Source organism: Cebidichthys violaceus, unplaced genomic scaffold (assembly GCF_023349555.1).
Source record: "Cebidichthys violaceus isolate CVI_PGR_0920_01 unplaced genomic scaffold, fCebVio1.0.p SCAF_21, whole genome shotgun sequence".
Lineage (NCBI taxonomy): Eukaryota > Metazoa > Chordata > Actinopteri > Perciformes > Stichaeidae > Cebidichthys > Cebidichthys violaceus.
The window spans coordinates 2,114,824-2,140,325 of NW_027176384.1; the positions used below are offsets into that span (position 1 = coordinate 2,114,824).

Sequence of the window (25,502 nt, forward strand, 5' to 3'; positions counted from 1 at the left end):
AGTATCTAAAACTTATTCAAAACCTGAAGTATGTGTTGTTGTTTTTTCCCCCTCTAATGATGCCAAGAAACAATTTGGGCTTCTTGGATCTCTTTCACAGTCGGAGTGAACTGAGCATAGGCGTGTTCCCTCTCTCTCTTTCACTCTCCCTGCTGCCTAAAATACAGCCGGGGCCCACGCTGTATGCTAAAACAAAACACTCTGCTTAAGTACTGTATATTGTCTCCTTTTCTTCACAGGAGGCATGAGTTTCCATTTGTGTGTGTGTGTGTGTGTGTGTGTGTGTGTGTGTGTGTGTGTGTGTGTGTGTGTGTGCGTGTGCGTGTGCGTGCGCGCAGATACAATGACCCATGCTTTTCCCCCTTGGCATTTATTGTGCTATTCTTAGGGCACTTAATTGGTTAATTTGTAACAATGTTTCCAAATGCGAGATCACATAGGAGGAGGCTAACAGACACACACACTCACGCAGTGGAGGTCGTGATGGCCTTCCGCTGTATTCCGCCTGTGTTTCCTCCCAGTTTTCCTCTCTTTTCCTCCTCCTTTCTCTCTCCTCTCCCGGGCCTCATTCAAGTCCTTCCTCTCATCTATTCTCCTCTTTCCTTTCTCTCTTCTCCTTTATGTTTGCAAGTATGCACACACACCTCACAATGGACTAATCTGATTAGTTTAAAGGGCCAGCAGCGTGCTCTCAATCATTTAATAAATGCTTAAATATCTGTATTCACCTCATTCCACATTGACCAAGTGAAGTGGTGCAGTCCGTCTGTACTTTCCTCAAACTTGCGGTCATTATTTCTTTATTTATACGTTTCTTTATTATTGTCTAATGAGAGAGAGGACTTCAAGAATTTTTCCTTTTTTAAATCTCAAATAGAAAAATTATTCTGGGGTAATGCGTAGTCTAATAATAATAAAAGTCATAAAAAATTCAAGCGAATACAGTTTTGGATGTTCATTACCATGGCAACAGTCGAATCGAGGAAGCTTTCGAGTCAGCCTTACAATGACTGTGCTGTTTATTTATTTTTTTGGTGCAAAGCATGGGAGAAATACGTTTGTAAAACATAACGGTGGGTTTCAGAGACATTGTGGTTCCATGTGCAGGATAATCCACAGACCTGGAAAGGAGTGCAGCTCCTGATAAACTGTCTACAGTGAGGTCTGCGGATTATCCTCTAGAAGAATGTTTCTGTGCTGGCTGCTTTTAACCAGGTTACTATAATATGCACCATAGGTGTGCATTATGGTCGCTTCAAATTTGTATTGATATATCTAAAAGTCCAAAATGTATACAGCCTGTCTCACTGAAATCCCAATCATGAAGGGGAACAACAGAAGACACAAACACAACGGGGATAGTGTGTGTGTGTGTGTGTGTGTGTGTGTGTGTGTGTGTGTGTGTGTGTGTGTGTGTGTGTGTGTGTGAGAAAGTGTGTGTGTGAGAGAAAGTGTGTGTGAGAGAGACTGAGAGACACACTATCCTGTTTGAGGTTGCGTATTGAAGGTCACTGGCCAGGCTTTGTGCACTACAGTGACTCGCTGATCAATACAGTGACCTAGCTGCTGTCCCACTTCACACCGGGCAGAGAGGCACCACACAAAGGCTGCACAGGCACAGACATGCACTGCAGCAGCAGCACAACGATGATGAATTGCAATAGGCCTGTAATGCATTGCGTTTCTTCACAATACCCTCTGCTACTCACCGGTATTGGGGAAACCACCCGGAAGAACAAGTACGTCCCAGTTGCGTACATCAAACGGTCATCAAGGTGTTTTATCCCCCACTGACGGGTCTTTAAAAAAATAATGGATATTAAAAATCCAGAGATGTCAGTTTTTAATTCCCACAGTCCACCCACTCACATGTTTTCTGTCATGATGCCTGATTAGACCTGACACAGACTGTAATTGTGCACCGCCATCATTATTAGTTCATTGAGATTAGAAATGTTGCGTTATTCCTTCTTAGTTCATTTCACAGTTTGCCTTGTCAATACAGGAAAAGCACAGGTGTTACTTCAAATATTAACAATGAATCAGATCTCATCAGCTGTCTACTGCCAGAAAGCCATGACAGCGAGCCATCATACCAGGGCTGCTGTTGAATAGTCCTACCTGAGTGTAATGAAGAGGAAATGTCTAAATGGAAGCCGCTATAGGAGATGGTTGAATTCTCTAAATGCTAAGAAAAGGTGCTTAAATGCTTCCTTTCTTATTTCCTTTATCATAGGATACACTGGTCCTTCCTTTATGAAAGGGATTGAGATAATTCTGTCCCACAATTCCTTGTGACCACATTAAAAGCAACACGGCAGAACCACGTCAAATGCAGCAAGATTCCCTGCTGTGTCTATTCCTTAGTCCTTGTGAATTCTTCTTCACGTCTTTCTTTGACTTTGTGATGTTTTCCATCGGGGTCAAGGAACGTCATTTTTATTTTGCTATTTGATCGCAGCCCTGGGCCCAGAAACCGCTAAATGGAATTCAGCCATCATTAATTGTATAATTCACACCTGTGCTAAGAGGAATTAGTCAGTAACTGAAATACCTGTGTGGTTGTGCAGAGCCTTTTAGCTGCTGGAATAACGGCGAGTTAAAAAGCCAGCTCTCACTGTTCTGTAGTCGTTCCTCTAGACATGTCTTGGCGAAGTAACTCTAGCTTTAAATTTAGGTTTGAAAGGTCATTCCTGACCTCGGAAGCAGTAGTTTAACAAAAACAAAATCCTCAAAAACTTACCAACAACTCAAGTTTTTAAATTTACTGTAAATATGACACAACAAAGTCAGCGTTGTGTAATTTTTTTGGGGTGAGGAAATATCGCTTTTTGTAATGTGTGTTTGTTAAATTGTAGAAACGGTTGATACCAGAATTTGATACATACGTAACTAAATGATTCCTGCTGTCACACTGAATTGTAGCAGCCCTGGAAAGCTTTCTATAATGCAATATTGTCTGCAGCTTTTTTTTCCCAATTGTCTGCATAAGACATACCAAACACCAACAATGGCCTACAAATTGCCAGTTACACTGCTAAAAGATGTTCCTTTTGAGTCCTTGTGTAAAATACATCCGGATGACAGCGCTGTATAGTCCTGTATTTTGTCTTTCAAGACAAAACAGAACATGCACACTAGTTGAAAGCTTATTATTAATATATTAATTTAGAAGTAAAATAGCCAGAAACGGATTTCAGTAATTGATGGGCATATTGTGTGCCTTTTTAGTATCTATTGAGGTGGTACACAACAGAAACACGGAAGTAATTGAAAAGTCTGGGTTTTTATATTCTTGGAGATAATTATGCAAGTGATTGAGTGTTCTGCGGGCCTCATTACAGATTACTTGTACACACTGATGATGATTCATTCTCTCTCTAAGACAGCTGCGAGACACGCTGCATGATAATGAATAACTTCTGCTCAGTGCCTGCTAAGGAGGCCGTCTTTTCTGTCATAGGTGAGCTCTGTACGACAGGAAATTAAGCCTTTTAAGGCAGAACGGGCTTCGACAGCTCGGAAGCAGAGGTTTTCTATAATTGAGACGTTTGAGTTTGGTTCGAAAAATGTCACGGTGAATGGACCTGTAATTCATGTTACCTTGGTATCTACACACAGCTGTGTGTGTACAACAGGTGGCCATGTGTGTGTAAAAACAGTTCTGTGCTCAGTCTTTTGAGCTTAATGAATTAATGTAATATCTTCCAGCAGAATTGCAGTGTTGAGGTGTGGATGTGTCCATTTGTTTTCTTGCCGTTTCCCTTAAGGACTCGGTTCCCGGTGCTTCGAGGCGCCTGCAGTCTCGACCAGATATCTGTGATGTAATGAAATCTATTATCCCATTACTGTTCTCCAAACAAGCACTCGCTACCCTCCCCGCTGACACAATGTTGGATTACGGAACATTGTTTATCTAGATCATTTCTATATTAAATATGTGAGCATGCACGGAAAACACACGCAGTATCAACAAAAAGGAGTGTTGTTGTTGTATCAGGGAGCACTGTGAAGTTTTAAAATATAAAAAATATATAGCCATTAAGTCAACATAATGTTGTAGAGGGGGAACAAGGTGAGGTGAAATCTAGATCACCGAGAGATATCGAGGCCACAGCGAGGAAAGCTGGTTTAAAAAAAGATACAAGATAAAATACAAAAGTTGCTCTATGCTTTTTATAAATGATGAATATTTATCCCTAATATTTGCTAACTTTTGCTTAACTATAATTCACTTGATTGACTTTTAGAGTTTCACTGAACATGATTTTTCTGGGTTATACTGAGAGAATAGCGGTTAGATAAATCATGTATCATTATTGCCAATTACATGTTGGCCTTTCTCAAACTCTCCACTTGCCAGACCACAACTACCGTTTCCTCTCCTTTTCTTATCTTTCCTGTCTCCTTGGTGTCTTGTGTTAACATCTGCCGATCGGCTGGAGGCTCCAAAGCTCAACCTTCCTTTTTACACTGAAATCAACCAGTGTTGTGGCAAACACTGTAGAGAATGGGAACAATGGTAGGCCAATGTGAAGCAGCTGATTCTCTGTCTCTCTCTCTCTTTAGCTGAACCCCCCCGTGCCCCCACCTTCCTTTTAATGAAAGGAGCCATTGTCTCTGGCCTGGATTGAGCGACTCACACAGTACTTTTCCTTTGAGGTCTTAAAATCTTTTGCCTGCTTGGATATAAAGCGATTCGTTCCACTTGTGTATTTACAGTACTCAGGCACACACTAACACTCTTTCAGACAAACACAAGATGAACACGCACAAACCGAGTAGCAACAAACACGTATCGCGCAGCCACACGCATGTGCACAACCACTCAAATCAAACTGGGCTGACACTCAAACACGTGTGATGTGCGAGTGTACGACAGCTCCGGTGGGTTCAGAAATCTCAGATTCCAGGCCCTCTTAGTCTGCTGGCCACCCAGCAAAGCCCCACCTCTCCCTACCTCAGCTGCCCTGCTTCTCTTTTTACCAGTTGCCTAACACTCTCAGACCAGCTCCGATCACTGACCATCGGTCTCGGAGAGGTCTCTTGCGTCGCTGGTGACCGATTAGCACCGAGGAACGTGTCCTCGACCTCTGTTTTCTCTCTGGATGGGACATGTAAACGTGGAGCATGTACCCGAGTGGTCAGGTTTGGTGTTTTTTTGTTTTTTTTAAAGAGGTTTGAGGTCATCAGGTGGCAGAGAGGTTGCTAAACAAGCTGGACCGGACCAAGAGAACCTGTAGCCATGGCTGAATTTCAAGAGAGAGCCAAGGCGGCCACTCTGTCGTCCCGGTCGTGCACGAGCGCACCGGGGACTGGCCGGCTGCAGAGACGGATGGCTTTGTGCAGGATGGAGGACTTCACCTTTGACAGCTTTGAGCTGTTTTACAGTGGAGCTGTCGACAAGATGAAAAGCCACAAAAGTAACCTCAACGTCAGTAAGTTTGTCAGCTTCAAAATCCAGAATTTCAACTATATTGTACTGCAAACTTGGAATATGATGCTAAAACTTCTGTGCATTAGCCAGCCTTGTTTGGCAACCACACTGTACGACCACAGTATACAGAGGTGGTACAGTAGGCTTCTGTTTTTCATTTGATCAACCTCAGAGACATGTACAAAATCAGATATTTAATAACCGTTTACTGTAATATAATGCAAGATAAACTTATGTCAGCTCATAAACCTCAGGATGTCAGTTACTTTTAGTCTCCATTTGCTCGATACGCTCTATTCTACTAGATTAATATTTGTCCAAACATGATCAACCTCAGTGCGTTCAACCAAGTCAACAGAAGCAAGTTTTTAACCCAAATTCATATTTGTCCATCTAGAAATCTGCCACAGTGGTGAATCACGATCACAGAAACTGCAGTCCCCCTCAGCTGAACGTTAAAACCAGGGCACTGAGGATTTTGTCTGTGTCTAGATGGTTCAAGAAAACATGGATGATGACGTGCAATGCTGTGTACGACACCCGTGACACAGAATGGAGGAAGTCTCTCATATGACACTCAGCCATGTTGGTTGCTGCCTGCTCGTTGCACCTCAGGTTGCACCAAGGCTCCACCACATTTCCCCGTCCTTTAATTTAGCTTTTGGTTCCAGTAAGGGACAAAGATAATGGCAGAATATAAAATCTCACTGAAACCATCCACTTGACTGTAATCAACTTCTACTTTTGTAAGGTAGTCAAGCACAGACTCCGTAAGATGTTCCATTTTGTCTAGATTTATTCAAACAAACTTCAACTTATGGCAATGTTAAAAGGACATCTAAAAAATCTGATATTTTGTCTTGAATACATCTTCACCATCTTCGTCTTCTGACTTTAACCTTATCTGATACTGAATGTTTTGTACTACACAAACCAAACCTCCTCGTATGGTAATTATCTACCCTCAGCATCACTTGTATTTTGCAGATAATATGTGTAACTCTTATCAAATATACGTTTTTGGGGATTTTCTTCTCCGACATTACAGTTTAGCTAATCCTGTGTCTGTGTTGCTGATAAATGGTCGTGTTACTAGCCGTCATAATGGCCAAAGAGACCCCGTGATAGGGGTAACCCAAGATGAAGATTTATATATAGATGTTTGCAATCCAATTTTAGAAGGCGAGCAGGCATGTTGACAGTATTATTAACATGGCATCTGATGGAGGGGGCCTCTGTGGGACAGGAAAACGATTGTACTCTATCGGTGTGTCTGACACACAAAGCACATTGTGTCACGCTCGTGCTGTGTGATGCATCAAACACAGCGGAATGAGGCGTCTCTGTCTCTGCCGTTAGTTTCCTTCCTTCCAAACTGACCAATTCCTTCCCATGGAGAGGAACAGGGAGAATGAAGGAGATGTGTATACATAGAACTAATTGCACAAGGTGACGGGAAGGAGTCACATACAGTATGGGGGCAGGAAATTAAGAGGGAAAGGAAGGGAGTGACTGGTGAGGGTAAAAGGTGAACATAATTAGGGTCTTTATGGGATAGACAATGGCATATGAGTGTAGTGCACCTAGTATTCACTATTTGGAGCAGCACTACATGCATGTAAAAATACAGTCACTGTAAATCACAAAACATTTCAAATGAATGAGTTTTTGTAGCGTGATTAATCTGCTGTGTGTCTGTCAACCAGAGACTGGAGTAACTGAACCTGCACCGATCAATATTTGTACATCAACAGTAGATGACATGATGATATGCAACGTGAAAGGGGTCACTTGTACGGACGGCCCCCATAGGGAATTATCCCCTGACTCTGCGGTGAGCTTCAGCCTCACGAGAGTTATTGCGTCTTTTAGGATCATCGTTTTGCTTTCATGGAACCACAACTTTACCGTTTTTGCTTCAGGCTCGCCACTTTTGTCAACCTTGTTCCCATCTGCTGAGGCTGCTGTTTACTGCTGTGATAGACCCGCTCTACGCAATCTGCCCAGCACCAATTAAAAAAAAGTTAGCAGCTGGCTGTTGAATATAGTGGAGCGTTACTGACAGACTATATTCCTGTCCCTTCACTGTCATTTCTAAGCAGGAGTAAGTGTCTCTTTTTTTGCCACAATACTTTGTGTCTGTATTCAGTCCAAAATAAACCACTGATCTAGTTCTGCCTACACTACCCACGGTGCCTTGCTGCCGCTGTTAGTCATTTGTCTAAGAGGTTTACGGTTGACAGTGGAGAACCTGACACAGGGCAACATAGCCAGCACTAAGCTGCTTAGCAACCTTCGGCCGGCCTCTCGCTTACTCGTACGCATTGGCTCTCTGTGTGTTGTTTACACACACACACACACACACACACACACACACACACCCACACACCCACACACACACACACACACACACACACACACACACACACACACACACACCGTACCATAAACACATTCCTATGTTAGCAGACAGGGAGACAGGCAAACGGAGCTGGCGTAGGGGAAATCCAGTGTATGTTTCCTCAGCGAGAGCACACAGTGTTGTTTGCCGACGCTTCAGCTGCAGGAGGTGCTGCCACTGAATGTTTTATTAGCGCTAACGGGAAGAGATAAAGGATGAGTGAGTTATGAGATTAGGTGATGAGAAAGAGAAACTGGCGGCTACATACTTGAAATATGAATCCCCTACTGTCTGTGTGATGAAATGATCTCATGAGGGAGGGGGGGAGGGGGGGGTGACATACATCTTCCTTTTGCCGAGGCTGCTTAACCTTGCTTTCATCAATTTGCTCACTGTCAGTTTGGTCCCTTTGAAGAATGAGGGTACTGCTGGTTTAGGTCATGTTTCTTGTGTTTCAGGTATTGATCTGAAGTGTTCTGTGGCAGTGTTCTTGTGCTTCTTTTATCAATACCATATGGTGTTGTCATGCGGCACAATTTCCTACAAATCCTCAGCCTGATGGCATTTCCATTAAACCCTTTTTATTGCAGACGAAAGCAGCAAAAAGCACGGTTGTAAATAATAACATTAATGATGGCTCCATTCCATTCAGGTGAGACAGTTCTATTTACACCTGTGCTTCTACTAGCTTGTCTGTTGTGAAAACAGATCTGTTAAAGTGGTACCACAGCAGAGTGATCACTAAGTTCTGTTTGGAAGGAAATCAAGAGGTCTGTGTTTTTCTATATATGTGGATGTCATTTAGTGTGTTTTGAGAAGGATGTGCTCATTCTTTTGGTACATAAATGTGTGCAGGTCTTCATTCATTTGTACCTCTTCATGTGCACACACACTTTTATTGCTTCATCTCCTCCAATATTCATGTGTCCCTTTAGTCAGGGACAATAGACTGAGAGGAAACACCGCTGATGTTGCACCCTGGGCTTAGAAAGCCCTGATACCTGAAACCACTTCATGTTGGGAGCTGATAGACAGGGAGTGGGGGGGATGTGAAGGTGAAGGAGATGATGGAGTGGAGGCATATTATTATTTATTTTTTTGTGTCTCCAGTTATGACTTCAAATTTGTTTCCTCGTCAAAGAACAGTTCATGATTGAATTATATTGTTTTATAGATCTCCTTTCATACTCATCGGATGCGTTTTCATAGTGACCCTGAATGTGCGTGTGGGTAAATGTGAAAAAATGTGTGATGCTGTCTTCCAGAGGAGGAGCTGCGGAAGCTGCGGGAAGAGACCAACGTGGACTCTCTGCGGCAGGAGCTGGACAGAGAGCGAAGCAAGAGGATAGACCTGGAGCAGAAGATGAACGAGGTGCTCAAGACCAGGTGAGACTAATAAAAAAATAAAAAAAAAGGCCAGCGAGCGGAGTCGAGCGTATGATGTGGGCGTCGGGAGATGACTACGAGGAAGTGATAGCGAGGGAACGATGGGAAACGGTGACGCTGCACTTAACATTAACAGTTCAGCTCAGCAGAGTTTATCATAGTTCAAGTTGTGTGCGTGAGTGATTATAAATAGAGGCCTCAGCAGCTTGGTAGGCGTGGAATTCCAGAAGGAGTTGTGTGTTTTTGAGGGAGATGGTGAGAGAGAAAAAAAACAGAAACGAGTCATGTGCCTCTCCGTGTCGCCAAGTGCACACTGTGACACAGTAGCCCTGCTGGTGTCAGGGAAAGCCTCCGCATCTTGGCACCGAGTGAGCCACCCTTAAACCCTGTGTGTGTGTGTGTGTGTGTGTGTGTGTGTGTGTGTGTGTGTGTGTGCGTGTGTGTGTGCGTGTGCGTGTGCGCGTGCGCGTGCGCGTGCGCGGTATCAGATGATGCTTCTGTCCCTGCAAATGGGGAAATTCCACTGGTGCTCTCCGGGTGCTTATCGGCACAGAAAGAGGTAAACTAATGCACCATGACCTGGGAGTTTTCTCCAGGTAATCCTTTATCAGCAGTATCCAGTGGAGACAAGTAGGTGCTCTCTTGCTGTGGCTGGCATCCAAGTGTTCTCGAGCAAGGCAGTAGAGCTTGATGGCCAAAATGAAAACAATCTGGTTTCACCCCCCCCCCCCCCCCACACACACACACACACACACACACACACACAGTTCTAATCATAGAACTATCACAAGGTTGTCATTCAAGGCAACCGTGTTCTCAGAGTTCTGACTGTAAGTATGCAGAGGAACACAGAAACATACGTTCATATATTCCAACATTGGTAATTTTAGACACACACACACACACACACACACTGGAAATTGGTTTGAATGGAGGAAATGTCAGACTGGAGAGGGGAAAGGAATGTAACGAGTTGAAATTCTTTCTGATTTTAGGCAAGCACGTTAACTGTACAAGCAAAAAAGGTGAAATTTGTGTCTACAGACAAGCATCAGTCAACAGACTTTATATGAAGTTCTTAATGTTATTTCAAAGAAACTTATTAGGAAATTAATAAACCATCTAATATGAAACATTACCAAATTATTTTTTTTAATCAACATGGTATTCCTTTATCGGGTAAGCATTTGTTGGCCATTAGCATGACATTTGACTACCATTAAACTATTAAAGATGAAAGGGCAACAAGCTTGCCAAAGCCAATAACCTCTTAGAATGCCGTTTCATCATTTGATTGATTTTTTTTTTTCTGCCTTTATGCCTATTTATTTATGGCAGCACAACTGATCATTCATCTTTTATTTGCTCCATTTCATACACATGCATAGACTTAGCTTGGTTCAGATCAAATAGAAGAGTAAAGGCTCTTTTTTCTCACTCTTTGTTTTTATATCATCCAAGAATGTTCTGTTTTTGTTGGCACCAGTGATTGTACCAGTGAGATTACTGAGACTGTCTCTACCCCCCTATGTGTCTATCAAACTCCTCCCACAGCAGATGTATTCAATGCAACAACTCACCACGTGTTAAAAACATAAACTGCCTGAGACATGCACTTGACAACTCTTTCTCGTTCTCTCTCTTCCCCCAGACTGGAGGACTCTCCGCCACAGCCTCCCCGGAAACAGCAGTCGCCCTCAAACAATGGGACAGGTAAGTCCCTGGAGGAAGAGAAGGTGGAGAGAGAGAGAGCGAGAGAGAGAGAGAGAGAGAGAGAGAGAGAGAGAGAGAGAGAGAGAGAGAGAGAGAGAGAGAGAGAGAGAGAGAGAGAGAGAGAGAGAGAGAGAGAGAGAGAGAGAGAGAGAGAGAGAGAGAGAGAGAGAGAGAGAGAGAGAAGGAAATGAGTTGGGAAGGAAGATGTTGACGTCTTCCAAGCGCGTAGGAGTAAATCAAGAGGGCTGCTTGTGCGCGTGCGTGCAGGGGAGGCGGGGATGTAGGCTGTGTGCGGTGGAGCGCTGTCGGAAGTGCTCACGGGTTACTGCAGGACATATGTGGTGTGTGTGCGCGCTCAGCAAACAGAACTTACACGATGCTTCCTGGTGTGCAGTTAGCGGTATCAAGAGCAAGCAAGCGACAGCAAATTGCATTAATATAAGCCAACTCTACTGGGGACGTTAATTGATGTCATTACTGCAGATCTGGGACGTCTGTTCCATAAGGATGTTTTGCAGTGTGCGTTTCTAAAATACGTCAGCAGGGGGAAATGGGAGCTCATTAATACAGCAGTAGTCAGACAAAACACACGCCCAAACACACATGTTTCAGAAACACCATCTAACAGCCGTGACGATAACATATCGTAGTTTGAGTTCCAAAGACACAGTGAGGGAGGGAGAGAGTGGCTAATTTTGGAAAATGGGTTATGATTGTAGTTCACATCATCTAGGGCAGACAGGCCTGTGCTCTAACTAGTGTCGGAGGTGTGTGTGAGTGTCGGTGTGTTTTCAGGATGGATTAAGTGTGTGTGTGTGTGTGTGTGTGTGTGTGTGTGTGTGTGTGTGTGTGTGTGTGTGTGTGTGTGTGTGTGTGTGTGTGTGTGGATGAAAGGACAGAGTGAGAGTGAGTGTAATCTGTTAGGTAAGAAGAGAGGATGAACAGAGTAATTTGGGCTGATGGGACTGTGGTAACTGTAAACTACAAGCAAAAAAACGGGGAGAGCTTTCATTTAGCCACAATTTTTTTTTTTTTCAAATGGTGTGTATTTATTCTCTCAATGACGCAGCGTCACATTCACACAGTTACTCAGAGTCACCCACGGTAGCTGCTCATCACAGTCGATTAGTGTACACTTATCAGTCACACCAGAGCAATTAAAATGGGGATGGGAATCCAACAATGTGTGCCTTTCAGTGCAGCAACACAGGTTGTAGGAAATTGCCACAATTTCGGTTGAACTTACCAAACCTGATCCAAGGTGCTGTCTCCAGCAGATAAACAGCAGAAGGAGGTCTGGAGCTCGCGCCTTCAGAAGTGGGTGTACGAGCGCTTCGGGGTTTACATCGAGGACTTCCGCTTCCAGCCGGAGGAAAGCACCGTGGAGGCCGAGGAACCACTAAGTGCTAAAAGGTGGGGCGAGAACATGAAGTGTCTGTCCTCAGGTATTGATTCTGCATTTGTTCAGAGAGATGTTAGTCAGACAGCTGGGGAGTACTGAAGCTGTGCAGTCGTAGATTGGCTCACATTAATCAGGATTTTTTTTTTTTTTAAGACCTTGGATGTGCACTTAAGATAATAATCAATATCATACACTGGTGTATGTACCGTGTTGATATGTGCTACCAATGCACTGCTCTTTCAACTGTTGTTGGTTGCTAGATGAGATGTTTTCAAATCAGGCTTTAGAGGACAAAGGAAGCTGGAAGCACTTTTCAAATTCATTTTCCTCCACTCCCTCTTTCTCTCCTGCTTTATAAAGGCAGGTGAGTCATGCCAGACTGAGGAAGGCCAACGTGTTCTCTTAGCACATAAAGCAGCTTTTTTTTTTCTTCATTGTGTGCACATGTGTTGAGAGCGTCTGCGTGTTCTGACCTCCAGTGTTTGTGTTTTCCTTCCAGGTTAACAGAAAATATGAGGCGACTCAGTAAGTACTCAAAACGCACACAAACAAAAACAAAAATGTGATAGAAGTGCAGCAAGAATACTGACTTCACTGTCAGTAAAACATACATTTTTGCAGCAGTCGTTCGCCCCCAAGTAGCCACGCGAGTTCAAGTAACTGGCTTTTGTACATGATTGTCCATTACACACTTTCAATAACTGTTTTTAAAGTAAGAAGTATCCCTCATCTACAAAATACCATTTCTCTCTGTACACTTTAAAGATTTTTCCTACTTTCCAGTGTCTTGAAATGAGTATTGATAGGCACTTTGTATTCGTCCTGAACAACACTGAATACATCCCTCTACTCTTATTTATTTTTTTAGAGCGAGGAGCCAGACCTGTCACCAACTTCTTAAGGAACCTCTCCGCCTTATCTAATTGGCACTCCGTCTACACCTCAGCTATTGCCTTCATTGTGAGTGTGCACCTCTCTTATTCATACCTGCCATCAGTTGAGCGAGCTTTAACAGACGAAAAAATGTGAGATCTGTAAATTGACCGATGACCCCATTTGGTTGTACATGACAGCACATTGAAATTAATGGTTAAGTAATTGCTGCTCTGCACTGATAGATTATAGTGGTTCTGCCAAGGATCCCAGAGGTCTAATCAGATCTTCATTAATGTCCACAGTTGGCGATTACGCCAAATCATTTTCCACCCAAAGATAGTGTCCATACATGCCGGGGCCATCTCAGTATCCAGATGATCCCGTCTGTAGTGTTGACCGGTGGTTTTAATCTCGTCTTCCTCCAGCATTATATTGGCCGTATTTAAATGCTTCATGGCAGTGTCTTGAATCATCTTTAAAGGGAATCTTAATGTCCATCTTGTCATCAGTTGTGCATAAAGCCACACAGAGGTCCTATTTAGTAGTAATTGTTGGTGGCCATATTCTGACCTTCTTCCCTGCAGATCTACATGAATGCTGCTTGGCATGGCTGGGCCATTCCCATGTTACTCTTCCTGGCTATCCTGCGCTTGTCCTTGAATTACCTCATCGCCAGGTAAAACCATTTTCTCTCTGGCAGAAAGGCAGATATTAGAGGAGCAGCCCTTTCTTTTTACCAGTCAGTTTTTTACTATATGGTCCCTATTCCTGCTGTCATGGCTAGCTTGAAAATGTTTTCAGCTTTGAGAAGGTTTACTGTGTGCTTTGTGAAATGCAACCCTGTCAAATTTACCTACTGAGGCCACAGCTGTGCTATTGGTGAACAGATGCACACTGCTGACCCCTTGTCACCGTGTGAGCCACATACAGCCACAATCTCCTGCAGCTACTGCATCGTAATGATAATCGGCAGATTTTAAAAAAATGTCTGAATATATGATGCTTATTATTGTTGTTAGAGGAGACGAATACATCATAGCAAACAAGGTTAGCTCCTGTTTGTGCAGCCCAAAGTAAATGAAGTTCTATAAACATCAACAAATTAATTTTAAGTGGGGCATTTTGGTGATCACTAGGAAATGAGGGCACATTAGTAGTAGTCAGACATCTGCCCGGACTTGGACTTCCAAACTGGGACACCTGGTCGCCTTGAAAGTGATGCAGGTTGTAAAGATGTAGAAGTTTAAGAGTAGTTCGATGGCCCAAATTCATCAAAACAAAACGCTTAATTGCACATTATTCACATCTTCTTCCATTATCATCCAGAGGTTGGAGGATCCAGTGGAGCATTGTGCCTGAGGTCTCTGAACCCATGGTAAGCCGACTTCTCACTTCCTGTTTAACTGCTTCTTGTTTCCGTGTCGGGAGGAAAACATGCGCTTCAGTGGAGGTGAAAGTGTATTCTAACTGTCGTCTTTTGTTCTACGCAGGAGCCTTCAAAGGAAGACTTGACTGTATCTGAGAAGTTCCAGCTTGTACTTGACGTCGCACAAAAAGCACAGGTACACACACACACACACAACTCCTGTTACTTCTCAAATCAGTCGACGTAGTCGGTGAACAGCACTGGTTAATTCCGTGCTTAAACTCTCTTTGCAGAACCTGTTTGGAAAAATGGCAGATGTTTTGGAGAAGATAAAGAAGTAAGTTTAAAAAGATGATGTATTTCCCTAAATGCTGAGGTAAAAGTCAAATAGAGTATGGTTATACTTAATAAACTTTTGTTTTATGTCTTTTCTTTGTTGTCTGTGTGTGTCAGCTTGTTCATGTGGGTGCAGCCGGAGAGCACCCGGAAACTTTACATCTGCCTGTGGGTGGCTTTCATCACCTCCTGCGTCCTGCCATACAAGCTAATGGGCTTCATGATGGGTGAGAGACGCACACAGACGAAGCTCCTTAATCCCCCTCACATACTGTACAAACTGCATTGGCTCTTGAAAGAATGCAAATACTTGCACACAATGCATTGCACACAAACAAATGCGTTCATGCAGCACTTGTGTAACTGTTCTCCCTCTCTCTGCAGCTGCAGGCTATTGGCAATGTCTGTCTGACAATATTAGTTACTGCTATTTCTCGTAAACAAAAGTGTTTCCAAAGTGCTCTGGGCTCATATATCATTAGAGGATGCGTGGAGTAAAAATAATTGTTGAAACAATGGTATTGTTTATTCAGCCCGCCGAGTACAGTTGTCACTCTTCATGTGAAATACATGTATTTAGGGTGTAAAACAATAATTTTCCGTAACATAATTATACTAGCCCCTCGTTTAACCAAAGATGTGATTAGGATCAATACTGTTTCAATAAGTTTGTTGTTTGGAATCGTTCTGCAGGAATTTAAGTAACAAAAGCTTTAAAAGGCATTGTCGTCATTTTTGCGGTTTGTGTGTTGTTCCTGGCTATTGCCATTTTACCCTGCTCTGCTGTAATGTGATCAACATAAACCAAAGCTTGTTGTTGTTAGTAAAGACAGCTGCCAGTCCCAAATACTTCTTTTTCAATGTGGAAATATTTAAATATACTCCACATTTCAAAGTATTACAATGTGGAGCTTACTAAAAGAAAATGTTGTGAAGGAATTGAATGATGGTGAAGGATGCTGAACTCTGCACCATGAGTGGTACTGAGATAAATGACAAAAGGCTTTGAACTGCAAAATGGAGGGCCTTAAAAGGAAAGGTTATTCGGGGACCAACTAAGAAGGGAGTGCCAATTTTTTGTGATAGCCTCTTCCTATATTTCATCCTCCATTCTGCGTTTGTTTTCTCCCTCCTCTCCAGGCCTGTACGCCGGCATCAAGTTCTTCATCATAGACTTCCTGTTCAAGAGCTGTCCCAAGCTGCGGGACAAGTACGACACGCCCTTCATCGTGTGGAACAGCCTTCCCACGGACCCTCAACTCAAAGAGAGGACCAACGCCACTGTGTCGCGGCGGGTAAGGGGGAAGAAATGCGTCCAAATCCACATCTGTGTCAGCTCCTTCATTGCCTCCTCTCGCCGGTTCTCGTTTTTGGAAACTTAACTCTTAAGTTACTTGTACAGAAACGCACATCATCCATCCAACACAGCTTGGTCTGAACCCTGTCTTTAGACAAAATATGATCAGAATGTGTGTATTCAGGTTATTGCCATATCAGTAGCCAACGAGCTAATGTAGCAAGGAAGCTAATCGCGGCATGTTAAAGTTGCCAAATAATTAGTTCATTCCCAGTCAACACAACACAACGTAGTTAGAGATCGTCCTTTAACTGTAGCCTCCCCCCCACACCACTGACCCCCTGTGGTGGGCAAAGAGAACAAAAGACATCAATAAAGTATCAAAATACCATCACTCCTGTCAATAACACATTTCAACTCAGCCCCTGGCGTGCATGCGTCTCTCATACGTAGGATGGAGTGTGTGAGCATGTGTTGGCGCCTTCTGCTGTGGCATCAGTCACAGGTGTGCTCTGTCGTTTCTCTCTCAGCTCTCTGGCACTGAGAAGGTAGGGACTCTGGTGTGTCTCCCTTTGGCTCCTCTGCTGCGCACGGGTGTGACGCAAGCTTGTGTGTGTGTGTGTGTGTGTGTGTGTGTGTGTGTGTGTGTGTGTGTGTGTGTGTGTGTGTGTGTGTGTGTGTGTGTGTGTGTGTGTGTGTGTGTGTGTGTGAGAGAGAGTGCGTGCGTGCGTGTGTGTGAGAGAGTGCGTGCGTGCGTGCGCCAAGATGTGTGACACACACAGTGTTTGTGGACGGAATGGATCAAAAAGTCATGATAACTCATAGTCTGTTATATCATATTTTCCTTTTTTTTTAATCATTATATATTCTTTTAATATTACATTGAATTATGTCATCCATTTGCAAGTTATTAAATAACAACAACATTTTTGATCTATTGACATAGATGCTCTGTGAGGAGTAGCGGTGTGTTTACTGAATAGTTTAAATGCACATAGAGTAGCTCCTTGATCACTGTAATGTCATATTAGCTCAGTAAATCCTTCCCTTTCTCCATTACACGTGGTGATTAATCCTGAAATGCTTTGTTGTTAGTTTTTTTAGTTAACACTTACTGTAACTGAAGCACTTGTATAGAGGGGACTGAACGGTTAAAAGCATCCCTCTGAACTAGACATGTACATATTTAGTCTGATTATATTCCTTTTTGGCCTTTAAACTGTTGCTGTGTGCGCTGAGTGAATGGTGGCCTCACTCTCTGCTTTGCACGCCACACCTGAGCCTGTGCACATGAATAGAAGCACATAATGCAATACTGAAAGTTGAGCTGTGAACATAGCTCCCATAGGTCTGGGAACATGTATTGTGTGGAGAGAGTGGATTTTAAATATTTATCCCTGTCCTTTCTCCTTTCTCTCATCATCATTTCATTCACCCCCCTTCCTATCCGTCTTCCTCCCCTCCCACGTGCCCCTTTTTGTCTCCTCCATGATGTTTTTTTCTCTTTTTTGCTTCCGTTGTCCTGCCATCCTGTCTGTTTTCTCCTCCTCCTCCATCTCTCTCCAGGTTCAGCCGGTGGTTTCTAGGAGCAGCCTCGCCACCATCCCCTGTGGGGTGAGCAGGGAGGAGGAGACGGGGCGCTCCCACAGCACCAAAAAGGGAGCTTTCCATGAGATCTTCAACCTGCTGGAGTCAGAGCGCCCTCTGGCGGGTGAGGGGACTTACTACAGCATAAAAATAAACCCCATCATGTGCCTGTATTCATTTGAGCGTAACAAATCTCCACAATTCTGAAGAATAAGCAAACATCTTTACTATATATATATTTTTTTTCTCATGATGATTGCAAACAGCCGTCTCACTGCTCTCTGCCCTGTGTGTTTTTCAGTGTGTGAGAACGGCTGGAGGTGTTGCCTAATAAACAGAGACAGGAAGATGCCCACAGACTACATTAGAAACGGAGTGCTCTACGTCACAGAGAAGTAAGTGCTCACATCTCTCAGGGAGTCATATTTTATCAATAAATGTCTGACTGCATGAGGCGGAGATTGAAGAAAATGACAATTGTTCCATGGATAGTCAGTGGTAACTTTTAATTCTGAATATTAAATGTTCATTTGCAATTTTCTGCAGCCTAGAGGTTTAAAGTGGCATGTTTGAGACTGAGAACATGACCACAAATACTGAAATACGTGTTTCAAAAAAGAATAACACCCTTTTATAGGACAGACTAGCCAAATATCATATTTTGCAGAAGTCTATTTGAACTTTTGTATTTAATAAAGTGGGGAAAAGCAGATTAAACCCTGGAAAATGGTTACTCCTTAAGGTGAAGCAGAGAGGATGAGCAGGTAACAACTTAGTCCAGTGTGTTTGTGGTACCAAGTAACGTAGAGGGTTCGTAACAGAGCCACAACAAATCTCCCTCTCTGTGTCAGTCAGTCCACGGTGGATCAAGTAGGACAGCCCTCCTCCTGAGAATATCTCTAAACTTTAAACGTCTCCACCTCTTCGGATGTGGACCTGACAGGAAGTCCATTCAGTTTGTCGTCCGTCTGGCTTTTCCTCCTGACCCCTTTAAAGCGGGCTTCTCTCTCTCTCTCTCTCTCTGTCAGTTACCTCTGCTTTGAGAGCTCCAGCTCCAGATCCAGCTCGTCCAAGAAGAATAAAGTTATCAAGCTGGTGGACATCACTGATATACAAAAGGTAAATATATATATTGTACATGATGTAGGGATTGGGATTTTATTTTCCCTTGTATACTTGCGTGCTATTAAAAATAGTAATAATAACCCTCTTTGTTTTTCCTCCCTAGTACAAAGTGCTGTCAGTCCTACCAGGAAGTGGGATGGGCATCTCTATAGCCACTCCTTCCACTCAGAAGGTACAATATGGAGGGTCATTTGTTCCCATTTACATTCATATGGTGGTTTTGGATTTTCCCAAACCTGCATGTTCCCTTCAAGACATCATTGTCAGCACATACATCATTCTGCCCAGTGACCAAGCTGAGTATCGATAGCAGAACACATTTCTGAATGGAGCGAGACTTGAGCGTTGTCTTTTGTTTCTTGGTGAACAACCTGAAATTTGTTGTTTCACATGTTGGAACGTCTCTAATTCTAAACTGCTGTTCTCGCCCATGGGCATTTTTTTTTATTAATTTATGATTGCAAGTTTGTTCATGATTTCCTTAACTTGCAAAATGTAGTATCTGGCCACCGGCTCCAAAGAAATAGGGGGAAGCATTTCACCTCTCCTGCTGGCTCAATACAATCTAAATTTACAATCTTCAGTCATGTTAAAAAAAAAAAGAGAACTACTAACTAACAGCAGGAAGATTACGCAAAGCTCAACCAAACTGCCGAAACTACGTGAGCCGCTCAGAATAACACATCTTAAAATCTTTGCCTGAGGCATCGGCCTGAGGGCAGACTGACTATCTACTGCCTCTCGAAGAACAGGTGGTATTATGAGACAGCATGCTGGCTGCAGCACAATGCATACAAAGTGTATTTGGTGTTTAGATGAATCCCTTCTTTGTGTCATAATTAATTTATTACTCATTCATCTAGACGATATTCTTCACTGTCGAAGCCCTTTTGCTTTGTGATTTAGACGTCTTGCAACATGTGAGACGTAGATATTAATTACCAAGCGTTTCTGTTCCCTCCAGCCGTTGGTGTTTGGCGCTATGATCCACAGAGACGAGGCTTTCGAGGCCATCTTCACCCAGTACATGAAGATCATGACCACCACCAAACCGCCGGCCAGCGCCGAGCTCTAGATTGCCTGAATCCCGGCGACAGACCTCCATACTGGGGCTAAAGTCTGGGGCAGAGAGCCTCCTGAGAATCAACTGGACTGGAAGATACTTAGAAAAAAACCCCACCACACTCCTCTGCTCCGTGTGATGGGCGTCAGCTTCCTCGTCGGAGGGGACATCTGGGTGTGTCGGCTGCATGTAGTTGGGGTTTAGTGACATCCCACACTGTTTTTGTGGGTGTTGGATAATTCACAAAATCCGCTAACTGTTCCCGAGGAGGAGTGAGGATCGGTGTGGTTTTTATCAAATCAGCAGAAGGCTGGCGAAGGGGGCTGGTTCTCCTCTCCCACCTGACTGGCTAGCTGGTTTCCTGTGTGTGTGTGTGTGTGTGTGTGTGTGTGTGTGTGTGTGTGTGTGTGTGTGTGTGTGTGTGTGTGTGTGTGTGTGTGTGTGTGTGTGTGTGTGTGTGTGTGTGTGTGTGTGTGTTGGGCAGAAGTGATGGTCTTAAAAGTGTGTCAAGTGGCTCTACTTTTCTCTGCGTCGGCAAGTCAGTGGAGAGACTTCTACTGTGGCCGGATGATGTCGAGAAGTGCTCGCGAATATCATAAAACAAGTAAACAGGAGGTTCTTTTAACTGCCACACATCCGTAGGAACTAGTATGTGAAGTTCTAAATCACTGCAAAAACATTTAGACATTTAACTGGCTGATCGGTGCCTCGTGGCATAGCCCGACAAAGTTTTGAGTGTACATGTGTGAGTGGTAAGTTTCTTTTTTTTTTTTTTTTTAAATATGTATTAGCTGTGAAAACGTCAGCTCACCATTTGACTGACACAGAGCCTTTCTGTTAGTTTACATTACTGCTGTCTGATTTATTTCTTGCTAGTCGCATTTCAGCAGCAACGGTATGTTTTTAGTCTTCTTTGTCGACCCAACAGAAAATGTACGCTGAGTTCAGCTTCGGTGTTTGTAAGTGTGCGTATGTGAAAAATGTGGTGATTCTTTTGTTGTTGTTTTTCTTTTCAAAAATGCCTTTTCTTTTTTTGAAAAATGTCTCTTTTTAACAAACGGTCTTTGGGACGAGTAACTGGTGGTCCCGGAGCTGCTGATAGCGTCCAAGACAAGAGCACAACCGCTGTCAAGACGGTTCAAACACTGACTGCCATTTAGAGCTACGACCCAGCGGAGAACACGGCCTCCTTATGTCCACGCTTCTCTTTCCAAGGCACAATCTATACATACATACATACATACATACATACATACATACATACATACATACATACATACATACATACATACATACATACATGGAGAGAGAGGTTTTCTATTCCTCCATCAATGATATTCTCCCTGCACTTTAGTAGAGCGGTAACTGGAATTCCTGACATTTAAGTTGCGGTGAATACTTTTTAAATATTCACTACTTGAGCTGGAATCCGTGGTCAGTGTTGGGCAAATAGTCTCAAAGCTCCCGCTTGTGTCCCCGTGGTATTTCTCTTCGGTCTCGGTGCATTTGTGGTCAGAGCCCCTCGTATTAATAACACACTGATGTCTTTCTTCAAAATGACCGTGAAAGAAGAAGGTACAAAGACCCCGACCACAGTTAGACATGCCTCTTTCTGATTGGCTGATCTGACTTGCATAAATGAGGTCCCATGAATATAAATTCTAGTTATTTGTTTAAGTCCATTTCTTTTTGTCAAACTGGAAAACCAGGACTATGAGCTCTGAAGGCATGCCTAATTCCTTTTTTTTGTTTTTATTATTATTATTTTTCACTTCTCTGTAATGCCACAGTGAGTAGAGGTTTGTCATCCGGGTGCTCTTCCGCTTGTTATGTGAGCGTTCGTAAACAGTACTATATGAACTATATGGATACAAGTCTAGACTGAACAGAATATTTCAACGTCACTTTATTTTAAAGACGCCATTCACGAGATTAAAGCCGGTCTTTACTCTTGCAGAATGGCGTGATATGTAGAAATATGATGCCAAACTACACCGGACATGTCACCGTGTTGTTTTGGGGGAGAGGGATGGAGACGGGATGTGGGACTGGAGGTCATTTCTCTTCAGATTTTAGTACGAGAGAGCGGTAGCTATTCCACCTTCCCCAACTCCTAATGTACCGTACGCCCAGCAGCACAAGCTTGAGTTTTTAATGTGTAAATCTTACAAAACACTGTTGAAAGGGACACCTTGACATTTATATTTACTTTTATTCCGGGTCATTTTTACTCACCGGACACTTCTTTATATTGAACTATCCTAGATCACACTCGTGTCATTGTTCCTCTAAAAATCTAGATTATTTTCTGCACTCCAAATGTCAAGGTTTCCCTGAAAGTCTAAACAAGTCCTCTTATCATCATGATCAGTTAGAATCGACTGAGCTGGATATGAAGTTGCCAGAGAGGCAACGGACCAGTTCAAAGAACCACTGTTATTATTTTTAGTTCAAACTAATATAAGGATGGAGTTTTTTGGGTTTTTTTTACGTCCATTTGTATGATTTGGCTTGTCATTAATCGGCTGCTTTCCCAGTCATGGATTTTCTATTTTTGTTTAGGAATAAATTGGATCCATGAACGGGGTAAACCTGTGTGATATTAGAGCAGGTGACGTCAGTCATTAACGCTGTCTCACTGTGTGATTTGATGGCTCCTTGTCATCTTTAAAGCTTTTACCTGAAGCCTTTTGTAATCTGTTATGTCTGAAAACCAGTTCTCTGGGGGTCTTGGAGACCCCAACAAGGCTGCACTCGGATGGAGCCCAGAATGTATCACGTTCTAAATGTCTAAAATATATATTTTCTTTTTTGCCAAATCTTTAATTTTCTGTCTGCCATATTCTGCCTACGCTCATGTTTACAGAAGGTTGTAAAAATTGTTTTGTTGTTTCTCTTAACCCAGTTTGAATTCCTTTGACTCCGGAGTTATGAAGACTGGACTGCTGATCTTGAATTACTGTCTCAGCTCTCATTGGCTCTGCACCACTCACATGACTATTTCTGCTCACATGTGACCAATAGGAAACTCCCACTCATGGCAACAACAAGAGCAGTATTTTAACCGCATACAGCATGTAAATGGTCATGTCCAACGTCTCAGTGCTTCTTTGCAGTGTAGTGTCGTTGCAGTAAAGCACAGCTGAGAGCAGAGATGGTCATGGTGGACTGAAATGACAACATCGGTGTTTTTGACATTGTGAGAGAAAGGCAGGAAAAGAAAGTGTTTCAAATTTTATTTTTTTTAAATGAAAATAAAAAGTTTGCACATTGGAGAAAAGCGTCCAGGAAATGTCAAAGGAATAGTGCGACATTTTGGGAAACTGAATGAGAAGTTTGATGCCACTCTCCTGTTTGTATGCTTAATATGAAGCTGATGCCAGCAGCTCGTTAGCTTAGCTTAGCTTAACCTCTGGACAGAGCTGAGCTAGCTGTTTCCAGTCTTCATGCTGCAAGCTGTAGCTAGATATTTACCATAGAGTTGGAAATTAAATAACTTTGATTTCGAGTCTACTTTTGTAGTTCAATTAAAAAATTTGTAGTCAATCTGTAGTTCGTCCACTTTTTTAATCTAAGCTAATTAAGAGATTGCATCATCGTATAAATGCACTCAAACACACCAATGGTCTCGCTACAGCTCTTGCTGTGAGAAGTTGAAACCCTCATGATTATAAATTGAAACGATTACTTTTGGTGCACAGAAAATATTCATATATGTCATAATATTCCCAACTTTTAGGCTGTAATCACAAGAAACACACACATTCCTACACACATTGTTTAACATACAATGGTCTATTTGTTAAAGGCCACTCAAAACAGACATAATCAATAGAGAGCAATATTAGATTCTTTAAAAGATTACCATCATCTAGACATGTGGATTGAAGCACACATTGTATACTGCTGATTTGTACTTATTTGCATTATCACAGGATTGTTTTTTGTGGCTTCAACAGTTACGTTTAACAGCAGTGCTTTCAGTCAGCAGTAAGCTACATATTCAGTCCGTTACAAGTGTAATTCAGTATAATCGGTTAAAGTTAGAAGATTCTGTCTCTGTGAACTTAACACTACGAGGAAGCTAACGCATTTCCCAAAAATGTCTCCATATTACTTTTAATGTTATAAGCTGAACATAATGACTGCCATACTGTGCACCTCGCTTCTGGCAAACAACACACAACACGACGAACTGTTGTCAAAAACAATGGTGTTGTCTTCTCAAATTCCCCCCCCCCCCCCCCCCCCCCCCCCCCCCCCCCGCGTCCAAGCTGGTGTCCTCGCTGTTGTATTAAATATGTAGTTCCTCAAACTGTGTTACTGTTAATGAAGGTTTTTCCAAAAAGCATTTAAGTGCACAGCGAAACTGTACCAGAGACAAAGTGAACCGTCTCCAGGCTGCAAACAGCCCGACGTTCTGACTGAAGAGAATTAAAACAGTTAGACTAAATAAAATAAATGTTAAGAATCTGAAGGAGTCGGCATCATTACACTTGGTACAGTCAGTGAATTGCTAATTGAAGTGTTACCGGGGGAACACTGCTGTCATTACAACTAATTCATTTGTCATCTGTGACAATCGACTTCCTCATTTCTTTCTCCTATTATTTTTGTCAAAGAGGAATTTGTATACAAATTATTGAAATGTACAGTGAAGAAAAGAAAAACCACAGAGTTTTTAAAAGACATGTCTATTGTAAAGGATAATGTGATGTACATTTTTTTAATTTAAGTAAATTAATTTAAGGTATTTTTGCTCTTGTGTCTGTCTTCTTTTGTTCACACGGTGGGACAAACATTATTTAAAAGATTTTGTTTTGGCTCCAAGCTGCAGTGTGTCTGGACGGCCACACGAGGTCACTATGAGACCTTGTGTACAGATCGGTATGCTGGGAGGATATTTTTATTTTCCCTATTCCACAGGGAGGTCAAAGGTCAGCAATAGGTGCTCCAGGATATTTCAGAACTTTGCTCCCAGAGTAGGAATAAGAAAGTGGGTGGTTTGTCATGTTACCTGTCTAAATCCATTGGACAGCCAAAGAATCAATAAGGAGGTGGATGAAGACATGTTTGCATTCTGTTTTGCTCTTGTGTGTTCAGGCAGCAACATTTCTTTGGCTATTTATCTAAATGTAAAGAATCTGATAATTTTTTTAATATATATTTTGGGCCACAATTGCGTGTGGAAATACATGTAAAAATCGGATATTGTGTCTGGTTTAGAAATGGAGAAAATGCAGTTGAAGACTTGAGGCGGACAAATAAGATGGCTTCCTTTTTTAAAAGTTCTACATTCAGCGCGATTAAGCCTAATTAGCACAATTTCAGGTAGCGGTTGACAGGTTCCCTTTATGCTGCAGTTAATAAAAAGACATCCACTCAAGCTGTGAAAATGTACATTTGTCTGTGAGTACTAAAATGTTTAAATTCATGGAATAGATATTAGAAAGGCCATTTGACAAGACAGTTAGGCCTAACTCGTCAGAGCAAAGAAGATGAGCAAGCCAAAC

General features: G+C 42.6%; 1 protein-coding gene across 3 annotated transcripts in view; it reads left to right on the forward strand.

Annotated features, from left to right (window-relative positions):
• Positions 1–23,535, forward strand: part of gramd4a (GRAM domain containing 4a) — a 39,620-nt gene extending 16,085 nt beyond the window's left edge. For 2 of the 3 annotated variants that reach the window (XM_068716883.1, XM_068716885.1), the window contains 16 exons: positions 9,104–9,224; positions 10,876–10,937; positions 12,212–12,350; positions 12,839–12,864; positions 13,208–13,299; positions 13,800–13,891; positions 14,542–14,590; positions 14,706–14,777; positions 14,875–14,918; positions 15,035–15,144; positions 16,058–16,212; positions 17,781–17,925; positions 18,103–18,196; positions 18,830–18,920; positions 19,030–19,098; positions 19,891–23,535. In XM_068716883.1, the coding sequence (XP_068572984.1) occupies positions 9,104–9,224; positions 10,876–10,937; positions 12,212–12,350; positions 12,839–12,864; positions 13,208–13,299; positions 13,800–13,891; positions 14,542–14,590; positions 14,706–14,777; positions 14,875–14,918; positions 15,035–15,144; positions 16,058–16,212; positions 17,781–17,925; positions 18,103–18,196; positions 18,830–18,920; positions 19,030–19,098; positions 19,891–20,001 (1,472 nt within the window). In that variant the 3' untranslated portion in view covers positions 20,002–23,535. The remainder of the gene's footprint in view (positions 1–9,103; positions 9,225–10,875; positions 10,938–12,211; positions 12,351–12,838; positions 12,865–13,207; positions 13,300–13,799; positions 13,892–14,541; positions 14,591–14,705; positions 14,778–14,874; positions 14,919–15,034; positions 15,145–16,057; positions 16,213–17,780; positions 17,926–18,102; positions 18,197–18,829; positions 18,921–19,029; positions 19,099–19,890) is intronic. The other variant, XM_068716884.1, reaches the window with a different exon arrangement.
• Positions 23,536–25,502: the final 1,967 nt, after the last annotated feature.